This window comes from Maniola hyperantus, chromosome 13 (assembly GCF_902806685.2).
Source record: "Maniola hyperantus chromosome 13, iAphHyp1.2, whole genome shotgun sequence".
Classification (NCBI taxonomy): domain Eukaryota; kingdom Metazoa; phylum Arthropoda; class Insecta; order Lepidoptera; family Nymphalidae; genus Maniola; species Maniola hyperantus.
This window is the reverse complement of record NC_048548.1, coordinates 11325912-11349223: the sequence shown is the minus strand read 5'-3', so window position 1 is coordinate 11349223 and position 23312 is coordinate 11325912. Positions and strand designations below refer to the sequence as shown.

Sequence of the window (23312 nt, the reverse complement as noted above, 5' to 3'; positions counted from 1 at the left end):
TTTAGAGTATTCGCATGCACTTCTTATTAATGTAATATGAAAAGGACAGACGCAGTTTGACAGTTTTAGATTTAATTTTTAGATGGTAAAACCCGTGATTTTAGCGCACAGTCGCGAAACTACTGTTTAATATTGTAGCGTGCACTAAAATTTTGAGTCTTTAAATGTAAAGTTCATGTTCTGTCCCTTTTTAGCATTGTTACAAAGAAAAGGATACAGATACTTGTTTAGGGAGAAAGACAACGGAATCGGTGCCATTGTTTATCATTACCATCAAACACCATCAGGCTCAGCACGGCTTGACTCCTCCCACAAACTTTTTTAACAAATGCCAGGAGACGCCTGTTAGCATTTGAATAAGCTCTCTCCAAATTTTTACCGAGAAAAACCAGTACAAAACTAGAAAGGTTTAATTACCTTAAAACTAGCATCGGAGCCGGTCCTCATCTTGTCATCTTCATACCTCCTCGGCGGGGAAGACGGCGCGGGAGGCGGAGGGAGCAACCCCGTGCTATCCAAAGACACGCTCAGAGAATCCGAACTGGGATACGCCGGTAAACTCAGTGGAAGACTCTTCTCCGGGTGAATTTCCACCGTCGTCTGACCGAATCTTGTGAACGGGGTGTACTGAGAGCTTTGTCGCTTAGGAGGTTCTGGCGGAGGTTTTCTCGCAACGTGTGGACTCGCTCCGTACGCCACACGTTGTAATCTTGCGGAGTACGCGATTTCGTCATAAGTATAATCGGGTGATTTGTCCCTATATGCGGGTGTAGCTTGGATTTTAGCTACCGGTCGGGGTCTGACGAGCCCCCTAGGACGTGGTAAAGTTCCCCCGCCTTCGTACGAGCTGTCATTAGTTGGTGTAATGTCCCCATCGTCGTACGAGCGTCGCCATTGCCCCCCGTAGTAGAACCCCGCTTCTGGGGAAAATGTCGTGTGGGATGTTCTTTCTGCTGGGTCTTCTAAGCTTTCTAGCGATTTGCCGCGTGGATGACGTATCTGCAAATTTTGAAAATGGTTATGTTTTTATCGAGGGCTTGCTACGCCGATTTTCTTGCAAAACGTTCTTTCGCATATTTGGGGGGGCTTGGATATATTCTATGGCGGATATAGGGATGTTCATAACAATGAAAATCTGAAAATTAAATTTAGGAATAACTAGTAAGTACCTAAGTAAATTGGCATTCCCTGCCTGAATTGTTCAGCACTTAAGCACCTATAAACTATAGAAATATTGAGAAAAATATTTTTTAATATCTTTAATAAAAATATTATATATTATTTTTTAATAAAAATATCTTTTAATAAAAATTTGAAAACAGGTAACTACGTAGAACGTTTTGCAATATCGTCGACGAATAGATGTTGCTTTGAAAAAATGAGATAAGTAAGTATATTATATTTACAGCTTCAATTATACCTACTTATCAAAATACAAAAATTACAATCATCAATCATAGCTTAAAACTTCATTTTAGTGTTTTTACATGCTAATATAATACTTATAATATTATAATTACAAGAAGAATTGAAATATTACTTATTAATTTTATTATTTAAAAATTATATTCGCATACCTATTTACAATATAAGTAGGTAGTTATATAATTAGTTACGTTTTTAATAAACATTGTGGCAAATTCCGTTATACACAATCTCTAAACTAAGCTTAAATGGCACTAAATCTATTGCTATCCCTTTCATAATGTTGCTTGCGGAAAAGGATAGCACTAGATTTAGACCTATAAATTTAGTTTAGTTTAGAGGTTGTGTACAAGAGAATTGGCCCCAATATCATGCTTAAAATTAGTCGTTACTTTAATCTACCGTGCATTCTAAAAGATAGCTCCAAAACACCTACGTAAAGGCAATAAGAAAAAAACATAAGGGCACACATAAGGTAACACAATCGAAACACGCGTTTATAAAGATTGGTGCACATAAAAGCCGGGTGCCGTGGAATGTCAAGTGACATCTGCCAAAGTGTCATACCTGGATAGGGACCAAGTCTGTGCCACATAGGGGCGTCGGAATGGCGTCAAACTTTAGATCGGGGGGTTTATGGTAACTCCTCGCGTGTCTCTCCCAGGGCTGGTAATGCTCCCTCGAATATAAATCCTTTTATGTCCAAGTGCGGTTTGTGTTTGGAAAAAGAAAAGAAAACAAAACATTCACATGCTGCTTCGGGCTGTGGTATGAGGTGGATGCGGCGGTCGACGTGTGGGGACAGCTCTGCGACTGTACTTATTTAATTTTTTCATATTGTCTGTGGTAAATAACTTCTCATCTGTGACGCCAACCACAGATAATAAATTATTTACTACAAAAAACACCGCACATTTTTACGGAATAATATTTTTTCTTTTTTAACAAAGTCGCAAAGGTGTTTCGAGTAGCGACAGTGATGGCGATGGAAAAGAGACTTCTAAACGTCTAAGCGTAAATGAAAATTGAAATTTGAACGTATGGGGAAAACTTTAAATTTTGTAGACACACGTTTGACCACAATCAAAAAGACTTGAAGAAAAACAGTGATTTGGTCGAAAGATGTATGAAACGAAAGTGTAAACCAATTTTATTATAATTTTTCCCGTTACGTATCCTAGACTTGATCTTGCAAAGAAATTTGTGCCGGATACATGGAGCTATAGGTAGGTAGAGACAACATCTAAAGCCCTAATCGGCCTTAAATAATAGTCTAAAAAAACAATATTAGATTACTAAAACGCATTGTTATTTTAAGCGTTGTTAATATTACTTTTGAAGTGTTAGAATATTATAATTTCATTAATCAATAAAGATTATATTGTTAAAATAAGTTAAATAAAGAAACAGACGTAATTTGCATTAGTAAGTAGGTACTGAGTCGAAACTAAATAGACGATTAAAAAAGATGATGGTAAATGAAATGGAAATATGAATGATAAAATAAAAAAGTTAAAGATAAATCAAAAATAAAATCAAATCAAATTGTGTTCAAGTGATGTCATTTACAAAGGAAAATTCGCATAGATTAGAAAACTATTTTCTCTATGGTAGGATAAGTTGAAGATTATTATGAAAGAATACCCATAAATACTCAACAGATTGGTACATTAATCATTTTTTAAATTTAAATTTGGAATAAATACTATGTAAGTACTACAAAACAGTTTTTTTGGTTCACCCTCACAATATAAGTCATCTATAGGAATCTATGACTAAACATCACTACAACACAATAAATAAAATAAAGCGAGTTGTCTATGGCGCACCTGTCCGGGTATTCGTGTGAAGTCGAGTGACCCTTGGGTACTGATGCTGCGCTTCCCTGCTCTAATGTCTTTCACTCTTTTGATTGCGAGGAGGATTTTCTTCTGATGACCTAGACGAACAATGCCCATATCTTCTAAATCCTGAAATAAAAACAAAACAAGAATAAATATTCAAATGCTACATCACATTGTTCCCCTTTAGTGACAAATGAAAACAAACGAACTCTGTGTAGGTATGCGAAGATATGTATTCAGAGACATCTATGAAAATTTTGTGGAACCTGTACTGGAAACTTCCTCAACCAAAAACTACTAAAACTCTTTAGGTACGTAGTACTATTATATATTATTCTGTGGTATAGGTAAGTAGTTACCTTGAGTTACCTATCTTTTTATAAAGCATCTGTGTTTTTCAATTTTTGAAAAGGGCAACCGAGGTGTTTAAAATCGAGTGGGTACTCTTTTATTTTACGGGATAAAAATAGCGTTACTCCCCACGTCTTTAGCTATAGGTATCCATTTAAAGAACTACGTCTACCCGTTGCTCTGATGAAATATGATTGAAGGATAGACATACTTTTGCATCATGTCACATATAAATGTAAAAGTGTGTTCGTTTGTTGGTTTGCCCTGTTTGGGCCACTTTTCATCCCGTAAAATCAAAAACTCCAACGGAATTTTTAAAACCCTACATCCACGCGGACCAAGTCGCTGGCATCAGCTAGTTTAAAATAGTAGCAACATTGTCAAGGGAATAGAAAACAATAACAATAGACAATTACCTCCCACGCGAGTTGCGTGACGTCATGCACGGTGCGGTAGCCTTGCGCGACCAGCGCGGGGCCGTACTCCTCCAGCCGCAGCAAGCGCAGCCATTCTTCTAGAGATCCCTGGGGAATACGATACATATGGCATCAATATCTGCTTCTTTTGTATAATAAAAGCCGTGAACTTGATAATATTCTAAGAGGTTCCAAGTTCCAATAGTTAGAACAACAGTAACAACGATGTGAAAACTGATAAAAACAATGTTTAGAACCCAGAGCAGTTACTCTACTTTATTGAAAATCGCCCGTAATAAATTCTAAATATGGCGCCAGAACTCAGAGCAGACAAGAAAAAGAAAATTATATAAAAAATGCACTACAGTTCGACAAGGCTATCTTGGCGCGTGGCGAAAATCGGAACTAACGTTGCCGTCAAGTGCCCCCTTTGTTCTTGTTTGAATATTCTAAAGCCTTTGTACATCGACATAGGAGGTACTAATCCTTATACACGAAGTAGTACATAAAATTTCTTTGCCTTTGTTCTCCAACAGCGCCCCCCTGTCAACATTCAAGTGCCAAGAGAGCCTAGTCGCACTGTTTAAGGAATGGATTGAGAATTCAATAAGTATTTACAATGTTTGCAAACCTATCAAGAGCTTCACGAATTGTTGGATTACTCAGGTACAGTCTGTCTCTATCTTTCTTCCCTCTGGGCTGGTTTCCGAACTCAAACGTTTTCGTCTGTCGTGCGTTCTCTGTCTCTTTATGCAAGCTTGTAAATTAACATCTATAGAGTAGTTTTTTTAAATACACGAGGCATAAATCAATTCAAACTAACCGGGATATAATCAGGCAAGTTATCCGGCACATTCAGGTTGGCGAGCTCAGCTTTTAACCTCTTCCGATGGTTAGGTTTCTTGATGCCGACAGCTGTGAGGTCCTCCGGCGTCATCCTTGTGACAGTTGGTAGATCGTAGCCCGCTTCTATGAACAGCCTTGCGTACTCCTCCATTTGTAAGTCGGCTAACCATGCGTGTATTATGTCTGGGTCCTGTGAAATAAATTTTTGGATATGAGAAATTTTATAGTAAAGAATCAAAGAATTAAGTAATATAGTACAAGGGATGGTTGTAGCATTAAAACTCTTGTGGTAGCAGATTTCCAAGTCAAGACGTTTCCTGATCCATGTCATAGCGAGAGTATAATCAGTCTCGTTTTTACCTAGTTCCTTTCACCTTCTAGACAAGTGAGTTTAGCTCGGACACTATCAACAGTGTTCTAATAATGGCTAACTGAGTGATGGTGATATGGCCTCCAACTAGATGCTCTGCCTTTGTCAAAAGACCCTGACGAATGATGAGTCCTCGAGCTGATTGTTCCGACAAGTTTGTTTTCTGCTAGAGACAAATAATGAAGTAACCCTTGAGCTATCATCGCCCGCACTCTGTTCACAATGGCAAGCTGAGTGGTGGTGGTGTGGCCTTCAACCAGACGCTATGGCACTGTCGAGAGACGATGAGGAATGATGAGCCCTCAACCCAATTATTGACCCGATAAGGCTGATTTCTGCTTGAGTCAAATTATGAAGAACTTACCGGTAATCCTTGAGCTATCATCGCCCGCACGCTGTCAGTATCCCCACAATGGCAAGCTGAGTGCTGGTGGTGTGGCCTTCAACCAGACGCTATAGCACTGTCGAGAGACGCTGAGGAATGATGAGCTTTTAAGCCGATTGACCCAATAAGTCTGATTTCTGCTCGAGTCAAATTATGAAGATAGTTAACTTACCGGTAACCCTTGAGCTATCATCGCCCGCACTCTATCTACGGTATCCCCACAATGGCAAGCTGAGTGGTGGTGGTGTGGCATTCGACCCGACGCTCTGCCACTGTCGAGAGATGCCGAGGAATGACGGGAGCCTGAGCCGGCTGATCCTGAAGATGATCCTGGACTATCGCGGCCTGGACTCTGGAATTATGAATAAGGGTCTCTATTTAATTTACTTGTAAAATATAAGATGTACCTATTCTTTGGTAACTTGGTTAGGTTTGCACACAGCTGTTGAAGTGTCAAAAACCAGGATCACAAAAGGGTTAAAACCTAGCCATGCATATCTGATCTACACTAATATAAAGGAGTAAAATGTATGAGTTTGGATGTAGGGGCAATCTCCGAAACTAATAAACCGATTCCGGAAATTCTTTCATCTATAATAACCACGTGTGCTAAGACTATTAAGACGAAGTCGCGAAATAAATGTAGTATAATATAGTCGCGGTAAGAAATGAAGATGAAATGTGTTTCCGCGTATTAATATTCAGTAACCCAGTTATTGCTGTGAGGCTTTGATTGACATTGATACTAGATATATCGATGACATAGTCTACTCAATAATTGCATCAACTATTTATATACCTTTCTTGAATTTCAATTGCGTAATAACTGTAATCAGATTTCTTGTAATGTCAAACAAGCAAAAGGTTCGGACATTCCAATCGGCACTATTTATTTTTTCAATTATATCAAGGAGCCAGGTTTGTTCTTGTATTTCTTGTTTGGTGTGTGATAAGTATTTTCTCTTCTTATTGTTTTATTTTGCACATTTTGACATTTACTTCAAGCCCTTTCATGCAAAATGCATATTCAATTATAAACAAGTCTTTGTATATTCCACCTCTCACTTAACAGCATGGACGAAGGTTAAAGAAGTATAGTGCGTGACAGGTCGAGATAGCAATCAGGGAGGGAACGCCCCACACACCCACACAGCCCCGGTGCGGACGAGCGCGGGTGACGTGCGGGTGTGCGCGGCGTCCCCCCGCCTCATACCCCGATTGCTGTCTCAACCTGTCGCCGACTAGGTACATTTCGAAGTCACGCCCACAGTCCACACCAAGAAAATTATTATCATTGTGTGTCGTGTTTGCGACAATAATTAATGTGTCAAAGAAGAAAATCGACGCACGATGCAATTTTTATTGCTGTAGTAGTTTCGTCATTCATTGTTAGCTGATGATTGTACGTGGATGCTTTATATTGTATCAACGTCTGGGTAGAAATCGGTGAGGTAAACGATCCTTCTATTAGCTTCTTCTTTTTCTCTTCTTCTTCCTGACCTTATCCCACGCTAGGTGTCTTATTCTACTCACTTCTGTCATCCACCCCTTTTACACATAATATTCTCTTTCACGCAATCCATGCACCTTTTCTTTGGTCACCCTCTCCTCTTTTTCTTCCAAATGCTACCTATTCTGGCCAATAAATAAAAATAGTATTCTCACCTGGGTCATGTCAATCCCCTGGTCATCACTCAGTGCTAGTTGATGGTGGTAGTACACAGCCGCCTTATGTGTCAGCGGCTGTGTGGGCGGAGGGAAGGTGAACGTTCCACCACCAGCCGGACTCTTGCCCAGACTCCCACTGGCTCCTGACACTCCTGACACCCCAGACACTGTGCTGCCGTAGTCAGAATGATCATCTGGGGAAATGAAATTCAAAATTACTTGGGTTAGTCAATAGCTTGCAACGATGGCAGGAGCCGCAGTGAAAGAGAACTTATAATCACGACCACTCTGCCAAGAGCGAAGGAATGAGGAGAACAAATTCTAGATAATATGGAAAGGTGACCCTCATCAGTTACTCTTTTTTTAAAAGGACAGTTGAATATTTCGGGGCAAGCGATTAAACATATTTTATGCATAGTCTAAAACGTATAATACATTGAGAATACTGCTTAAAATATGAGTTGTTAGAGAAGTGTCTTATAAAATAGTAGCATCTGAACTAGCGTATTATATTAAGCTGAGTCCGTTTAAAAAGCCAATTCATATTCCATCCAGGAACCAGGAACCATGAACCAGAATCTTTACCTAAGGCTTTTTTATGCTCCTGCTTCCAAAAGAAGTTTTGGATCTAAGTGTCAGCTCCAGAAACTGCCCATATTCCCATGGACATGCGCTTGGCAAAATATTTACAAGAACTTTTGAAAGATGTCTTGGGATCTTGGGATTTTCAGAATATGTTAACACTTCTCTTAACTTGGAGAGCCATATAAACTTACCTCTAGTATGCGAAGGGGTGTCCGGTGGTTGAGGATACGCCTGCTCTTCACAGGAGGCATATCCTTGCGAGCCGAAGCTGGAGCCGGAGTGTCGGTGCTGTGGTGTGCCGAACGCATCTCCAGGAACTGCTGGTGGGGGCACGCGCTTGGCAGTCGCCGTCTTCCCGGCGCCGCCACCGCGGGACATACCGCCCACTGGAATTGAAAGAAAACTTATATTAGATAAATAAATAAATAAATAAATATCTTTATTTGCAGAAAAAAGATTTGACACATGACTTTGACCACTGGCTCCCAAAGAAGTGGAGATACCATATAATTCTTATTCTATTTATTATATTGAAGTATGTTTAACCATGTTGGTAATTATTTTCATATTATTTGAATCCTCTATTTGTCTGTCAATTTTTGAAATTTTATTGTAACAAATATTATAAATGTGGAAGTTGGGATGTACAGAACCTACTTATAAAATTAAAATTGTCGTGTGCATATAGAAATTGGATTATTATGTACTTTTGTTATTATATGTTACACCTAATATACATATCATCGATACTTTTTACCTACTCCATTTTCAAGAGAATGAAAAACATGAAGATGCACACTTAGGTACTAACGACACGAGAAAAAGGTCAAGGGTGACAAACAGTACAAATTGTGTGGTTTCCCTCATCTATTTTTAGAAGTTCAGTCACTCTCGTGTCGTCATAGCGAGTGAGGACGATTGACCAAAAGAAAATAAACAGAAAAATGCTGATATGTTTAAATATATTTTCCCCAATCCCATAATCGCATAAAAGATAAAACGATAAATTTTGTAAACCACTGGCCAGATGCCCAAATGCTCCAAGAAAATATTGAAGAAAGCAGACGCGAAAGATCATAATATAGCCATAAAAAGAAATAGCTTGTACCCAAAAACAGGCTCTTACTTAATTAGATGCTTATTATGCTATCGATATTCCTTCAAAAGCAAGCCCAGTTATTTTTAAAACATCATTGTGTAACGGTTTCCTGAAATGAATTTCTTTTAGAGCCTCGCCATTTTTTCCTTTATAAATGTAATAAGAATCTATTTTCGTTCGTTTAACGTCGATGGAAAATCGTTCACGGTTCACGCCTACTTATTCTTATAATTCCATTATTATCCCTAATGGAACCCTTAGATGAAGCCAAAGTAAATCGCGTTTGCGTCATCGTGGCTTCAAACGCCGTTATCTGCTTTGTGCGGGACGTCAACCGCATTAACGAAATGAGTAACATTCATCCCTGTTCCACCCACTGCGATAAGCGAAAGGGGAGTTTTGGGAGAGTTTAGTAGGTAATAACCTAAAAACATCATCAATCATGATCGGCCTCTGGCGGAGATCGGACGACCGGATCTGACCGGACAGCTAATTGTTCGCAGCGAATCGATAACGCGCACTAATGACCGAGAAAAAATCGCCATTAAAATAATCGAGATGCAAACATTAATCGACAAAAACTTCCGACTTTGATAGCAGTCTGGGAGTGTGAAACTTTTGGAAACCGGCGTAATTGCGAATGTTTTAGCGAGACGAGGACGTTGAAAGATATTAAAACTTTTTGCGAGATTGTTTTGCGTAGAATGTTAAAGGAGAGAAGAGTTTTTTGTACACGAAATTCGGTACAATTTTCAACAGTTTATGAAGAGTTTTTCGGTGCATGAAGAACTTTAAGCTGAACGTAACAAACAAAAAGTTGTTCAATGTTCATCCTCCAGTGTTAATTCAAGATATGCCTCTTTCAACTTTCAATTTGGAGTTCCAATAAAGTGTCTGTTTGCAATAAACATTTTAAAGGTTCCGTTATGCTATCAACGTTCAGTATTATTTATTACTTCTCCAATATCGCGGACATTTCGCCACATCCGAATCCGGCCGCGGCTCTTAATAAAGAGAAATTATGTCTTCAATTACTTGCACGCAAACCGTTTGCATATTAAGGCAGCCATTACGATATAAAATTTGGTAATTATGAAGGCACGCGATATTCGAATTTGTTTGTTCATTGGGATAGATTTTAATTCATAAAAATTCAAGGTTTGTTTATTAGGATTGTTCTAAAGTAGGTACCACCATTAACCGTACTGAAAGTAGGAAGAAAGGTTATTATATAATTATACCTATATTATTATTGATATATGTCCCGCAAATTGATAATGCGCGTGGTCGCCATTTTAGTGACGTCAGCACTAGACTGAAGTTTCAAGCTGATGGTATATTTTTATTTCGTAGGTACATAGTTCCAGCGCAATAGTAATTTGCGAGACTTATATCTCCTTACTGATAGTTAGGCAACTTCTATTACTTTCTTTGTTTTGTCAGGAATTAACTTCCAGTAGAAGATAGACTGTTATAGATATGATTTACACAGGTACCCAAAGTATCTCTCTGTTTAGGACTGTTATCTGACTGTGTTATCTTGAAATAATACCTAAACCTTTGAAATAGTACCTACCTAGTACATACCTATCTAGTACCTAGTAGTATAGCCAGTAACTAGCATAACCTACATATTTGAACTTGATACTACTATAAAAGCTGTGATAGCCTAGTGGTTAGAACGTTCGCCTTCTAATTGGAAGTCAGGGGTTCAATCCCGGGTATGCACCTCTAACTTTTCGTAGTTATGTGCGTTTTAAGTAATTTAATATCAGTCGCTTTAACGGTAAAGTAAAACATCGTGAGGAAACCTGCATACCTGAGAGTTTTTCATAATGGTCTCAAAGGTGTGTGAAGTCTACCAATCCGCACATGACCAGCGTGGTAGTCTATGGCCAAAACCCTTCTCACTCTGAGAGGAGACCTGTGCTCTGTAGTGAACCGGCGATGGGTTGATCATGATGATGATGATGATGACTACTATAAAAACACAGAGGCAAGTTCTCTATATTTTCTCATAGCCCTATTTCATAAACCTGGTTATCTTTAGAAGGAAGGTGTCGCAGGATGCTGGGATACGTTCAGAGCTCGTAATCTTACAAACATTACCGTCTACTTTATTTTATCTCTAAAGACCACACGATGTAGCGTCATTAGGGGTTCGTACATCCTATAATATGTCATAATTTATATGTATAATCTTTTCAATAAAGGGCATAATCTGCAATAATCGACTGAAAGCCATTTCAACAAAAATATTTCGTAGTCCGTAGTCCAAATAGTCTATTTTGAAGTTTACTTTGAAATAAAACTTTGCTCAACGTTGACACGAAGGTATGAAACTTCCGTGTTTCCTGCCACGTATTATGAGTGATTCACTCTTTGATTTTTTCGGGATAAAAAGTAGCTTATGTCACTCTCCAAACCTTTAAACTATAACCATGCAAAAATTACGTCGGTCCGTCGCCCCGGTGCGAGTTGCGACGTGATTGAAAGAAAAACCAACAAATGAACACACTTGCATTTATAATAATAGGTATGGGTAGTGATTTAGATCATTTCTATGAAAATATTACCGATTAGCTGATGCCCGCGACTTCGTCCGCGTGGAATTAGGTTTTTTTAAAATCCCGTGGGAACTCCGTGTTTTTCCGGGATAAAAAGTATATCACTCTCCAGGTCTTTGTCAATTCCCATGCAAATAATCACGTCAATCCGTTGCACCGTTGCGACGTGATTAAAGGACAAACTAACAAACAAACACAGTTTCGCATTTATAATAAGGGTACTGATCATCGAATAGGTATATAAAAAATGAAAGTACAGCGGCAGATTAATATACGAGAGGGAATCAAATTAGATTGATCAGAACAATCAAGTAACAGATCTGTACGCTTATCACGACACGAGTCAGGCGAGACCGTGTATTAGTGACCTCAAGATTGCATGTTATTATCTCAATCAGACGTTTTTAGACAAACAGGTCGAATGTTTCAATTAACTCACTACTTACTTCATAATTATAAATGCGAAAGTGTGTTTGTTTGATGGTTTGTTGGTTTGTCCAATCACGCCGCAACGGAGCAACGCGATCGATGTGTTTTTTGCTAATGTACTCTGTGCTTGGAAATAATTAGTTAAAGACCTGGATAGTGACGTAGTGTACTGTTAATCCAGGAAAATCAAAGAGTTCCCATGGGATTATGGTAGGTATAGAGCGTGTGCCTGCGTAGGTTCAAACCTGTGCACTAAATCTCCTGCATAACCATAGTTGGCTATGTCTCCGTTTATTGGCCGCCTTGGTCGAAATTCGGTCGGAATAAACACTATTACCTACATAGGTTCTTATGGACCAAGTAGAAAAAAATTGTAAGACGCGGCTGACGGAAGCGTCCGTCAGTCCATCTCAGTTTGATTCACGCTTAGTCACCTTATAACGTAGACATTGAAAATACAACCCCTAAGGGGGCAAAATAGGGATTGAAATTTGTGTAGTCCACGCGGACGAAGTCGCGGGAATATGCTAGTAAATTATAATTCATCGGGGACCGAGTGACACCCCTTAGTGATACCACTGTTCGCCTAATGGGGCACAGCCTTAGGACAACAAGTTTCCAAATTATTTAGCGTAAAGAGGTAGGTAATAAAGCTTGAAAAATACCCAACATTACGTCAATATAACTTCCAACGCTGGATAAATTCCACTGAGCTGAAGAATTAATTATCCAAAAACCATCACGGAAGTTGTACAAGTCGTTCCCAATTAGCGGGACTCCATCAGATCAGTCAATCGGAGCGATGCGGCTTCCCGCTAATCCTGAGGTACGCCCAATACGATTAGTACGAACTTGCTAATCCGCTGTTCACAACGCGGTCGAATTGACTACTGAGACCGAATTCCATGAAGGACAGGATTATCAAACTTCGAAGTAGGTCAATTTAGTCAGAGCCGTGATAGAACAGTAGTTTAGACGTTTGCCTGCTATTCAGGCGGTCGGAGACTCGATCCCGGGCACGCACCTCTACCTTTTCGCAGTTATACCTACCATTGTCAGCCTGTTGACGTCCACTGTTGAACATAGCCCTTCCCTAAAGAGCGCCACCACACCCAGTCCTCAGTATTCCTCATCTAGCCACTTCCCACCAGCCTCTTTATATCGTCGGTCCATCGTGTTGGAGGGCGTCCCACACTACGCTTGCTTAAATGCGGTCTCCACTCAAGGACTTTCCGGCTCAAATGGCCATCGCCTCTACGACAGGCATGACCTGCCCACTGGCACTTCAGCTTGCTAATAGTTTGGGCTATGTCAGTGACCTTGGTTCTCCTGCGGCTCTCCTCATTTCGGATCTTATCCCTAAGGGAAACTCCTAACCTAGCCCTCTCCATAGTTCGCTGAGCGACTTTGAATTTGTGAACAAGGTCGTTTCAGCAGCATAGGCTACTTTTTATCTCGGAAAATCAAGGAGTTCCCGCGGGATTCTGAAAAATCTAAATCCACGCGGACAAAGTCGCGGGCATAAGCTAGTTATCTATAATTTTCTATATAATATAAGCATATCAATACAATTAAATTGTCTATTCAATTATCTCATTAGCTTATCATTTATGTAGTAAGTCCCTCAAGAGAAATGCAAAATACATTAATGGAACCACGTAATAAAATTAATGAAAAGCATTATCTAAATACAATAATATTCAAGCTATTTTACTTAATTATGAAACTTTTTATAATCAACCAACAATAAAATAGCCAATAGATTGCTATGAGCAGGCAATAAAACCAAGTAATTTACTTCTCCTATCTGTTTAAATACTGAGTTAAATTGCATTATTATTCAAGCTGACAAGTGTAAAATTGATAAATATATAGGCAATATCTATGCCCGTGACAAGTAGTTTGTCTTTTATAGCTATTACAAATTGACTTTTCATATATTTTATAAACTGTTAGGTATATATATATATATGTGAGTTAATAATCTAATAAGAAACCTGTTTAATTACTAGGTTATATCAAACTGCCGTTGTGGAAGTATTAAATGGGTTCTTTGCAGGTTTTTTGGTAATACGTACGCGATAGGTCGAGAGGGCAACCGGGGTGGGGACGCCGCGCACACCTGCACAGCCCCCGTGCTAGCCCGGTGCGGGCGAGCGCGGGTGACGTCCGGGCGAGCGGGGCGTCTCCTCGCGGCATACCCCGATTGCCATCTCGACTGGTACCCGACCTTCCGAATAGGCGGCAGATTTCTTAATTCTTAACCGCTGGGCTATCTTGGCATAGGTACGTTAATCTAAATAGGTACCTATATAAAAGGAAAAGGTGACGCAGGTATCCGCTAAGAAAGGAGGATGAAATGGGGGGTTGAAATTTGTGTAGTCCACGCGGACGAAGTCGCGGGCATAAGCTAGTCCGTTTATATGATTGCCTTCGGAAAAATCTTGAAAAATGTGGACAATTTAATATTATATTGCTTTAGACAATTTAATAACATAGCAAAGAGCATAAATTACCGAAATTCGTAATTATGACGTAAAAAATGTCAGAATAATCAATTCACCCGAGGTTTTATGTCCATGTTAAAAATAATTACCAAAATTTAATCATGGTTACCCATAACGACATGTTTAATTATTTTGTGCTTGCTTATTACAGCTTAATAACCCCAAAGTAAGTACCATGGTTAACTTAAAATTATTTATGAAGCAACTGCTAATGGGCGGACCCTTGTTAAAATAAGATTGACTTATTAAAAATGAAGACTTAATCATTGCGGGATCTTAATCAACGGTCGCCAGTTAAGTTGTAATTAAATTGTTAAACTTCATTTTGTGTTAACCACTCACTAGTTAGGTATGTTGCGAACTGAATAGGGTTTGAGAGTTATGATTGCTATAAAGAAACGTATTTAGGGATATAAACCCAAGGGACTACAAGGGTCTCTGTTTAATTATAGCGGCTAACTGTCAGTCAGTCTGTCTGAAATTTCTTATACCAACAAAGAAAAACGAAAAGCTTATGATATGGATGTTGTTGCTAAATAATAATCAAATCAGCAACTCTTTATCACACGTCAAAACGCGCGCATAGTATGGGAGCTTATAAATGAAATAGATAATGAATTAATGTGGACTTTTAGTGAATGTGATTTTTAATTTAATCGATAATTTAAAATAGTTACTAAAACAACTTTATAATACCATGAAAAAGCTTTTACTTTAAAAAAAATACTTATTGTAACTTTTGTGGTGGTGCTTTTTTTCTCAGTGACTATGAAAATACCACACTATAATATTAGACACAAAAAACTATAACAATGAGCGCAATTAACCCATTAGACAAGTATAATCCATACCTACTAATATTATAAATTCGAAAGTGTGTCTACCTGTCTGTCTGTTAACATTTTACGGCCCATGGGTTCAACCGATTTTGATGAAATTTGGTACGGAGATAGCTTGCATCCCGGGGAAAGACATATAGGCTAGGTACTTTTTATCCCGGAAAATCAATGAATTCCCACGGGATTGGCACGCGGACGAAGTCGTCGGCATCATCTAGTAATTTTATTATTAAACTGAAAAAATAATTAACCCGTATCAAGAGTCAAGACGACAACTGTTCTGAACGGACGTAAACTTTCATTTTCTAGGGGATTTTAACCGTGAAGCTTTAACACAAACTGTACCTTATTTTCAGGCAGTTAAAACTCACAATTGTTTACCTCTTGCAAATATGGGTAAAGGGATGTTATGATAAAGTAATTGATCTTTAACTCTATATCGTGGGTTATGCGTGCGTGTTGGAAGCAAACGCTATCTTAAATAGCTGTAAATTTTTAAAAGTCTGTTGGTTAAAAATGCCTATCAATGTATCGTTTATACCAAAATATTTAAAACTCTAAAACTTGCCTGCCTGCCTTCATTTAGGGTTAATAGGTTTTAAAACTTAAAGTAGAGTTTATATTTTAAAAACTGATGACCCCGACTTCATCTGCGTGGACTACACACATTTCAAACCCCTATTTTACCCCTTTAAGGATTGAATTTTCAAAAATCCTTTCCAAAAATGTCTACGTCAAAATACCGAACACAATACCAAACAGACCGTTCCGTCCAGTAGTTGGGAGTAGATCAGTCAATCAGTCAGTCACCTTTTCCATTTATATTTAGATGGACCTGTGACACACAGACAGATGAACAGACGAGTGGACGTAGCTAGTGTCGCGCATCGCAATCGCTCATTTCAAATGCTCTTCATACATTTCTATACAAAGTAAAGCGCGAGAGTCGCCTTCTGCCGTCGCGGTCGTATAACTCCAGTATAACTAACTCGGTGTACCTTTCCCGTATGAACATTATGAACAAAGTAAAGATATTTGTCTGAACAATTACAAAGTTGGGAGAGCAAAGTAGGCCCAAAGTGAAAACAAAGAAGCACATTATCAGCCACTCGGCAACAGTATCGGTCATTACGGTTACAATTGCCCCGCTAATGGTTTAACCGACGACGGTAATTAGTTGCGCAACTGATGTGGGGTGACCAAAAATTTGTATATTACGGGACAGTCCTTTATTTTTTTATTGTTCGGAGGAGGAAAATCTTTATGGGTACCGTCTGGCATTCTTGACTCCACTGCAAGTGTTGCGCAGTGACCTACGGACTAAAAACCTCCTCTACTCTTCGAAATCTCCGCTCACGGCTTCCCGGTATTGCACGAAACATTGCGTAAGGAAGGCAACTGTTTTTTAGGGTGTGGTACGGCACAGTCCTGTAAAAAATTAAAATAAAATATGAATTGGCTGGCCCGGCTTCACTTTTGTAGAATTTTTAAAAACCGTTTCTTAGTGAGACTCTAGAGGAAACCTACATGCAATTCTTAACTCTTTTTTGAAATATCAGTTTGCGCTATGTGTTGATAGCAGTCAGTCAGTTTATAATATTTATATAATATATTATTCATTTTTTAACATAAAAAATGTTGCTCTAGTAAACATTACCTAAGTTAGTACTTGTTAGCTCTAGTCCATAAAATGGTTTAGCCAGTATTTCTAGATGTTGACAAAAGTTATTGTAAAAATGGATCACTAAATGTGTTGCTCATCGCAAATCTCGAGAACAGCTGAACCGATTTCACTAATTCTTTTTTTATAATATTCCTTGAAGTACGAGGATGGTCCTTAAGGAGAGAAAAATTTGAAAAATTTGAATCGACTGCTAGGCGAAACGAAGTTCGCCAGGGCAGCTAGTGATAAATACATTTCAGAGGTTTTACTCAAACGTGGGAATGTAGCTCTAGTCCATAAAATAACACGCCGGTTAAGCCAGAAGGTAGATAGAAGTCGCTGTAATTAAAAATACGTTACAGAGGTTTTACTAAATGAGCGTTGTAAGTTAAAAATCATACAAAAGTACCTCATGTTAGATAGGAATTATTAGTATTTCGCCGTCGATATGGTCACACTACTCGCTGTATCGATGCAGGCGCGATGCGGCAGTAGGCACTAAACTGTCATGCTGCTCTAATTATTGTGAGCGAAGCTAAACAATTCCACTAAAGCAAACCAGACTGCAGACGCTATTGTCTGCGTCTGCAATCAAATTAGTGCAACTAATAACAAGTGTCTGGCTATTGATAGACTATTTGAGCCTCAATAGCTCAACGGTTGAGGAGTGGACTGAACTCTGAAAGGTCAGTGGTTCAAACCCCACCCGTTGCACTATTGTCGTACCTACTACTAGCACAAGCTTTACGCTTAGTTGGAGGGGAAAGGGGAATATTAGTCCTGATTAGCATGGCTAATATTCTTTAAAAAAATATTGACGAGTTTACCTACTTCTACCTATATGAAAGTTCTAGCCTAGTGGTTAGGACGTCCGCCTTCTTTTCGGAGGTCGGGGGTTCGATCCCGGGCACGCACCTCTAACTTTTCGGAGTTATGTGCGTTTTAAGTAATTAAATATCACTTGCTTTAACGGTGAAGGAAACCATCGTGAGGAAACCTGCATGCCTGAGAGTTCCCCATAATGTTCTCAAAGGTGTGTGAAGTCCACCAATCCGCACATGGCTAGCGTGGTAGACTATGGGCCAAAATCCTTCTCACTCTGAGAGAAGATCCATGCTCCATGCATCCATGTGAGCCGGCGAGGGGTTGATCATGATTATACCTCCTAAGCCTCACTAATTAATTAATTTTAACTGAAGTTAATAATAAAATTATAATTAATTTAATTATCCTTTATCTTTCCCATTAGGAATCACTTATAGTTAAACATACAAAGCAATTCCTGTGTATAATTGTAGGCATATATTCATTAATTAATTGCCTACACTAATAATAATTAAGGTTGCCGGGCATCCGGGATTTCCGGGATTGTCTCGTTTGTGTTAATAACAACATCCTGGACTAATATATTTCGCGATGTCAAAGTTATTTTCTGCATTGTTATATTTTGGTGTAATAAAATGAAATGAAAAATACTTAGATACAACTTCATATAAGTACTTACTTACTTATTTATAATGTAGCTACGCGATAAAAATATTTTAGGAAATATAAGGTAGGGTAGATAAGTCATCATTTTTGGCGTATCGCCAAAGGAAAATCATTTACGAAAATTAAAAATCATATTACGGTTATGCGGTATGGCTACCCTACTGTAAATCAATGCAAAATTTTCAGTAATATAGTCACCAATTTTTTTAAAAATCATATTTATTATTTCTATAACTGTCTGAAAATTAATTTACTATACTTCTAGCCAGCAAAGCTCCGACTTTTAAAAATGATAACTGCACTTTTTTTTTTTTTTTTTTAATTTTATTAACTAAAAAGTTTAAAAATGTACGAGGCTTAACAGAAATGGACGTCACGTTGGACATAGCCCACTTGTTGCTACACCGATTTCATCTATCCCACGTTGCAAGGCATCGAGACAACATGTCGGCGACGCCAGAATAGTAATGGGAATTACACTGAGTCGGAATCGACCCTGCGAACTGAAATGTAGAGTCGAGTTGTGTGCCCGCAACGCCACTATAACGTTACAGACAACCGCTAAAATTGGATACAGATAGGTAAAAGAGACGATAACGCCATCTCTTGGCAGCTTTTAAATACTTACTCATTAGTATGGATTTTCAGTTTGCAAAAATATTAGGAACATGAGCATCAACATCATGATCAACCCATCGCCGGCTCCACTACTGAGCACGGGCCTCATCTCAGAATGAGAAACGTTTAGCTTTAGGTCATAATCGCCACGCTGCAGTTGACACAGTGTGGATTGGCGGACTTCACACACCTTTGAGAACATTATGAAGAATTCTCAGGCATGCAAGTTTCCTGACGATGTTCTCCTTCACCGTCAAAGTAAGTGATAAGTATTTAATTGCTTAAAACGCACTTAACTCTGAAAAGTTAAGAGTTGCGTGCCTGGGACCGAACCTCCGACTTTCCGAATAGAAGGCCGACGCGACGTCCTAACCACTAGGCTATCACCGCTCTTGAACAGGTACCTATCATTTATTAATAGGTATTTTAATTTACACCACCATGGTTTAATGTAGGTGAAATTTATATTTATATAGCAATCGATAAATACATTATTATTTTGCTGCTAAGAACAGGTTTGTCAAAAAACAGTCGCACGTATAATACCTACCAATACAAAAAACAAACGTAAAACGTAGGTATGTAAGAGAAGAAAGACACCTATTTCAAATGAGATAGAACAAAAAATCAACAATCAAATTAACTGGTGATTAATTAAACGTCAAACAATCGTTAATTTAACTGACATCGAAAGAAACAAACATGATTGAAGAAAGCGTACCTCTAATATTATACTGACCGTAGGCATAGCGTGCTATCTCGACGATCAGATAAGCGTGAGAGCTAGGAAGTTCGACGAATTTCAATTCGCAACCGGACGCTCGTATCCGACTAACTACACCCACTTTCCCTTGCTAATCGGACATTCGGAAAAGGTCAAAGTCTAAGGGCGCACGCAAAATAATATCGTACCTATATACATACTTTATAGTAGCACATACATTAGTACAGTTAGTAACCAGTGTTGCCAAACATTCCGATATGGCGGGACGTCCTAATTTTTAAATGTACCGCGCGGGACTCAGCCCCGCTTTTCGTGGATAACTGAACCACGTGGATCCGTTGCTCCGTTGCGGTGTGATTGAAGGATAAATCAACAAAAAAATACACTCGCATTCATAAAAATATTATGGGTAGTGACTAGTGATGACGTATCCTTCTAAGAATCAGGAACATAAGTAGGTAGGTACATATACGGATAATACGCACGATTTCGTAATTTGTGATAGTCAAAGATAAATAAAGCCTCGAAAAATGTGAAAATTCAATAGCTATTATTAGAATTTATTAGTAGAACGAATGACAAAATTAAAAAAAAATACTAGCTCATCTGGTCAGTGCCAACTACTTATAACCGATTGGAATACAGCCTTACGCAAGTTTGATCTTCCCGATAAGAACCGATAGACATCTCCTAAGCACAATATAACAGAAACTTAATACTGTTAATGCTGTTACGAAATCCATTCAGATCTGATAATGATTGGGTGCTATCGAGTTTCATAATAATTTTCTAACTGTTTATTGTTACGGCGTGCACTAATGAGCATAGACGTGACTGAGGTGTTAGAAATACCACTTCATTATCGTGAATAATAGGTATTGGTTTAATTTAATAGTAGGTATATATTTGATTCTGAGTATGGTGCAGTTTGGAGGTACAAATGATTATGATTTCGTTATAGTTATCCAACGTTAAATCGGATGAAGTGCCTTGGAAATGACGTAAAGTAACAGCTTATTGCAACTTCTACTGCTGGGTCTATTTTTATTACAGTGCGGCAAAGCTCTCTTGGCACTTGAATGACATTGACCGGGGGCGCTGTTGGTGAACAAAGGCTTAGAATATTCAAACAAGAACAAAGGGGACACTTGACGGCAACGTTAGTTCCGATTTTCGCCACGCGCCAAGATAGCCTTGTCGCACTGTACCTTCCAGAGATTCAAAAGTCAAATCACGATGTCCTGTCCCTTTTCCGTCCAAAATTTAATTATTTGTTACTAGCTGCCCCGGTGAACTTCGTTCCGCCTAACAGTCGATTCAAGTTTTTTAATTTTTCTCTCCGTAAGAACCATCCTCGTACTTCTCAAGGAATATTATAAAAAAAGAATTAGCAAAATCGGTTCAGCGGTTCTTGAGATTTGCGATGAGCAACACATTTAGTGATTCATTTTTATATTATAGAAGATGATACCTGGTCATGGACGTAGATAATATGAAGTAATAAATCTTATGGTAATTTTTGACAAATAACAATTTATCGATAATGCAGATGGATTGATAAAGAATTCATTTGAGTCGTAAGAGCTGTGCGTAAAGGATAGATTTCTGTAGCTACAGTTAAGTATAACGTCTAGACTCTAGACTAGAGCCTAAAGTCTAGACCATAGAGGTCTTATGCCTATCTCTGTGGTCTAGACTCTTGAGCACCTGGACAAGACGAAACGCTTTGCAGTATAAGTCCCGCAAATTGCTACTGCGCTAGAACCATGTCTCATTAATATCGAAATGACGTTATTTTGACGTCAGTCAAAATAAAAATATACCATCAGCTCGAAACTTCAGTCTAGTGCTGACGTCCCTAAAATTGCGGCCACGCGCATTAGCAATTTACTTATAGGTATGATGATTAGGTGAATTATGATTTACGGCCAATCCCTTCTTATTCTGAGAGGAGACCCGTTATCCGTAGTGAGCCAGCTATGGGCTTGGGCAATGATGATGAGGTATAATAGAATTGCGATATGAGTTTGCCCATTGACCTACCTATCGTACCGAAACTAAATCTAAGCATTTATACGTCGGATTATACTAATACGTTGCGATTAGATTAGAAAATGCGACAATTCTCTTTCGAAAGCTTTTACTTTTGGTGTCAAAACGGAGGCTGGGCTGCGTCAATCTTTTTTATACCTAATGGAGCATAAGTGATAAGTTAGGATTGGACGCTGCGATGCTTTGTTGGTTCACAAATTGATCTTGTTTGAGACGTCATGGGAAGAAACTTCTTTTACCGTTATTTGGACAACATAATAAATTGTGTGCCTACGTACTTATAGCCTAGTGGACAACAGGAGGTCGAACAGCTACTGACAAAACAGGGCCGCCAAGCGATTTAGCGTTCCGGTACGATGCCGTGTAAAAACCAAAGGGGTAGGGGTTTAATAAATACTGCCATACCCCTTCCAGGTTAGCTGGCATCCATATTAGATTGCATCATCACTTACCATTTTTTTGAAGTCGGTTAATTAGTTTAAACGGATTGGCCGTGAAAAGGTAGGTGACAGACAGACAGAAAGACGGGCACATTTTCATATTTATAATATTATAGTATGGATTAAAATGTTGTGTTGTGTAACGTGTAACCTATTATATGTCTCATCTCTAAATACCTCGTAGAAAGTATCTTTGTATAAGGTATGCGTATAAAATAAAAAAAATAACGTCATATCGCCGTTTAAATTGATGAGAATTCATAAAGTTAACATTAAACGAATTAAGACCTTTACGTTTAAAGTACCCAATACGATGTTTTATTATTGAGGATGCAAATAAAATGGACTGAGGCTCGCCACGCCACGGGCGTCTCGTTGATTAAGGTTTATAGCTTTATGCTTTTAATATTCGGCTCTTATGTTATTTTTAACAGATAATGTATTATTTCTTTGATCTACCTACCGTACTTTCGGTATTTAATAAGTCCCCATGTGATAATTAATCAGTACTTACCCTTATTAACAGTACCCTTATTATTATATAGTATAAATGCGAAAGTGTGTTTGTTTGTTGGTTTATTGGTTTGTTGGTTTGTCCTTCAATCACGTCGCAACGGTGCAACGGATTGACGTGATTTTTTGCACGGGTATAGATAAAGACTGGCGTTGCGAAAACGCCAGTCTTTATCGTTTAAACGTTGACGGATATTAGTATGGCGTTGCGTTACGACGCATCACGCACCACCCCTTCCCACCTCGGCTCTCTGGTCCCAAGTCAGATAGGTACGTGTGCGGTGTGCGGTGCGGCGCCGCACGAAGTCGTAACGCGTTGATGTAACTGTCAAGTATGTACCTTCCTGGTAATGACTCCGGTGTTATATCTAAACTAGCTGTCGCCCGCGAATTTGTCCGCGAGGAAATATGTTTTTTGAAAATCCCGTGGGAACTCTTTGATTTTCGGGGATAAAAAGTCGCCTATGTCCTTCCCCTGGA

The 23312-nt window shown here is 38.8% G+C and overlaps 1 protein-coding gene across 6 annotated transcripts in view; it reads right to left on the bottom strand.

Annotated features, from left to right (window-relative positions):
• ckn (CRK like proto-oncogene, adaptor protein) overlaps positions 1–23312 on the bottom strand; it is a 337471-nt gene that overhangs the window by 4143 nt on the left and 310016 nt on the right. For 5 of the 6 annotated variants that reach the window (XM_034974669.2, XM_069502539.1, XM_034974666.2 and 2 more), the window contains 8 exons: positions 8082–8276; positions 7303–7499; positions 5810–5989; positions 4860–5072; positions 4037–4144; positions 3255–3395; positions 1993–2118; positions 418–999 (listed from right to left, as the gene is read on the bottom strand). In XM_034974669.2, coding sequence (XP_034830560.1) covers positions 418–999; positions 1993–2118; positions 3255–3395; positions 4037–4144; positions 4860–5072; positions 5810–5989; positions 7303–7499; positions 8082–8276 — 1742 coding nt within the window. The remainder of the gene's footprint in view (positions 1–417; positions 1000–1992; positions 2119–3254; positions 3396–4036; positions 4145–4859; positions 5073–5809; positions 5990–7302; positions 7500–8081; positions 8277–23312) is intronic. The other variant, XM_034974667.2, reaches the window with a different exon arrangement.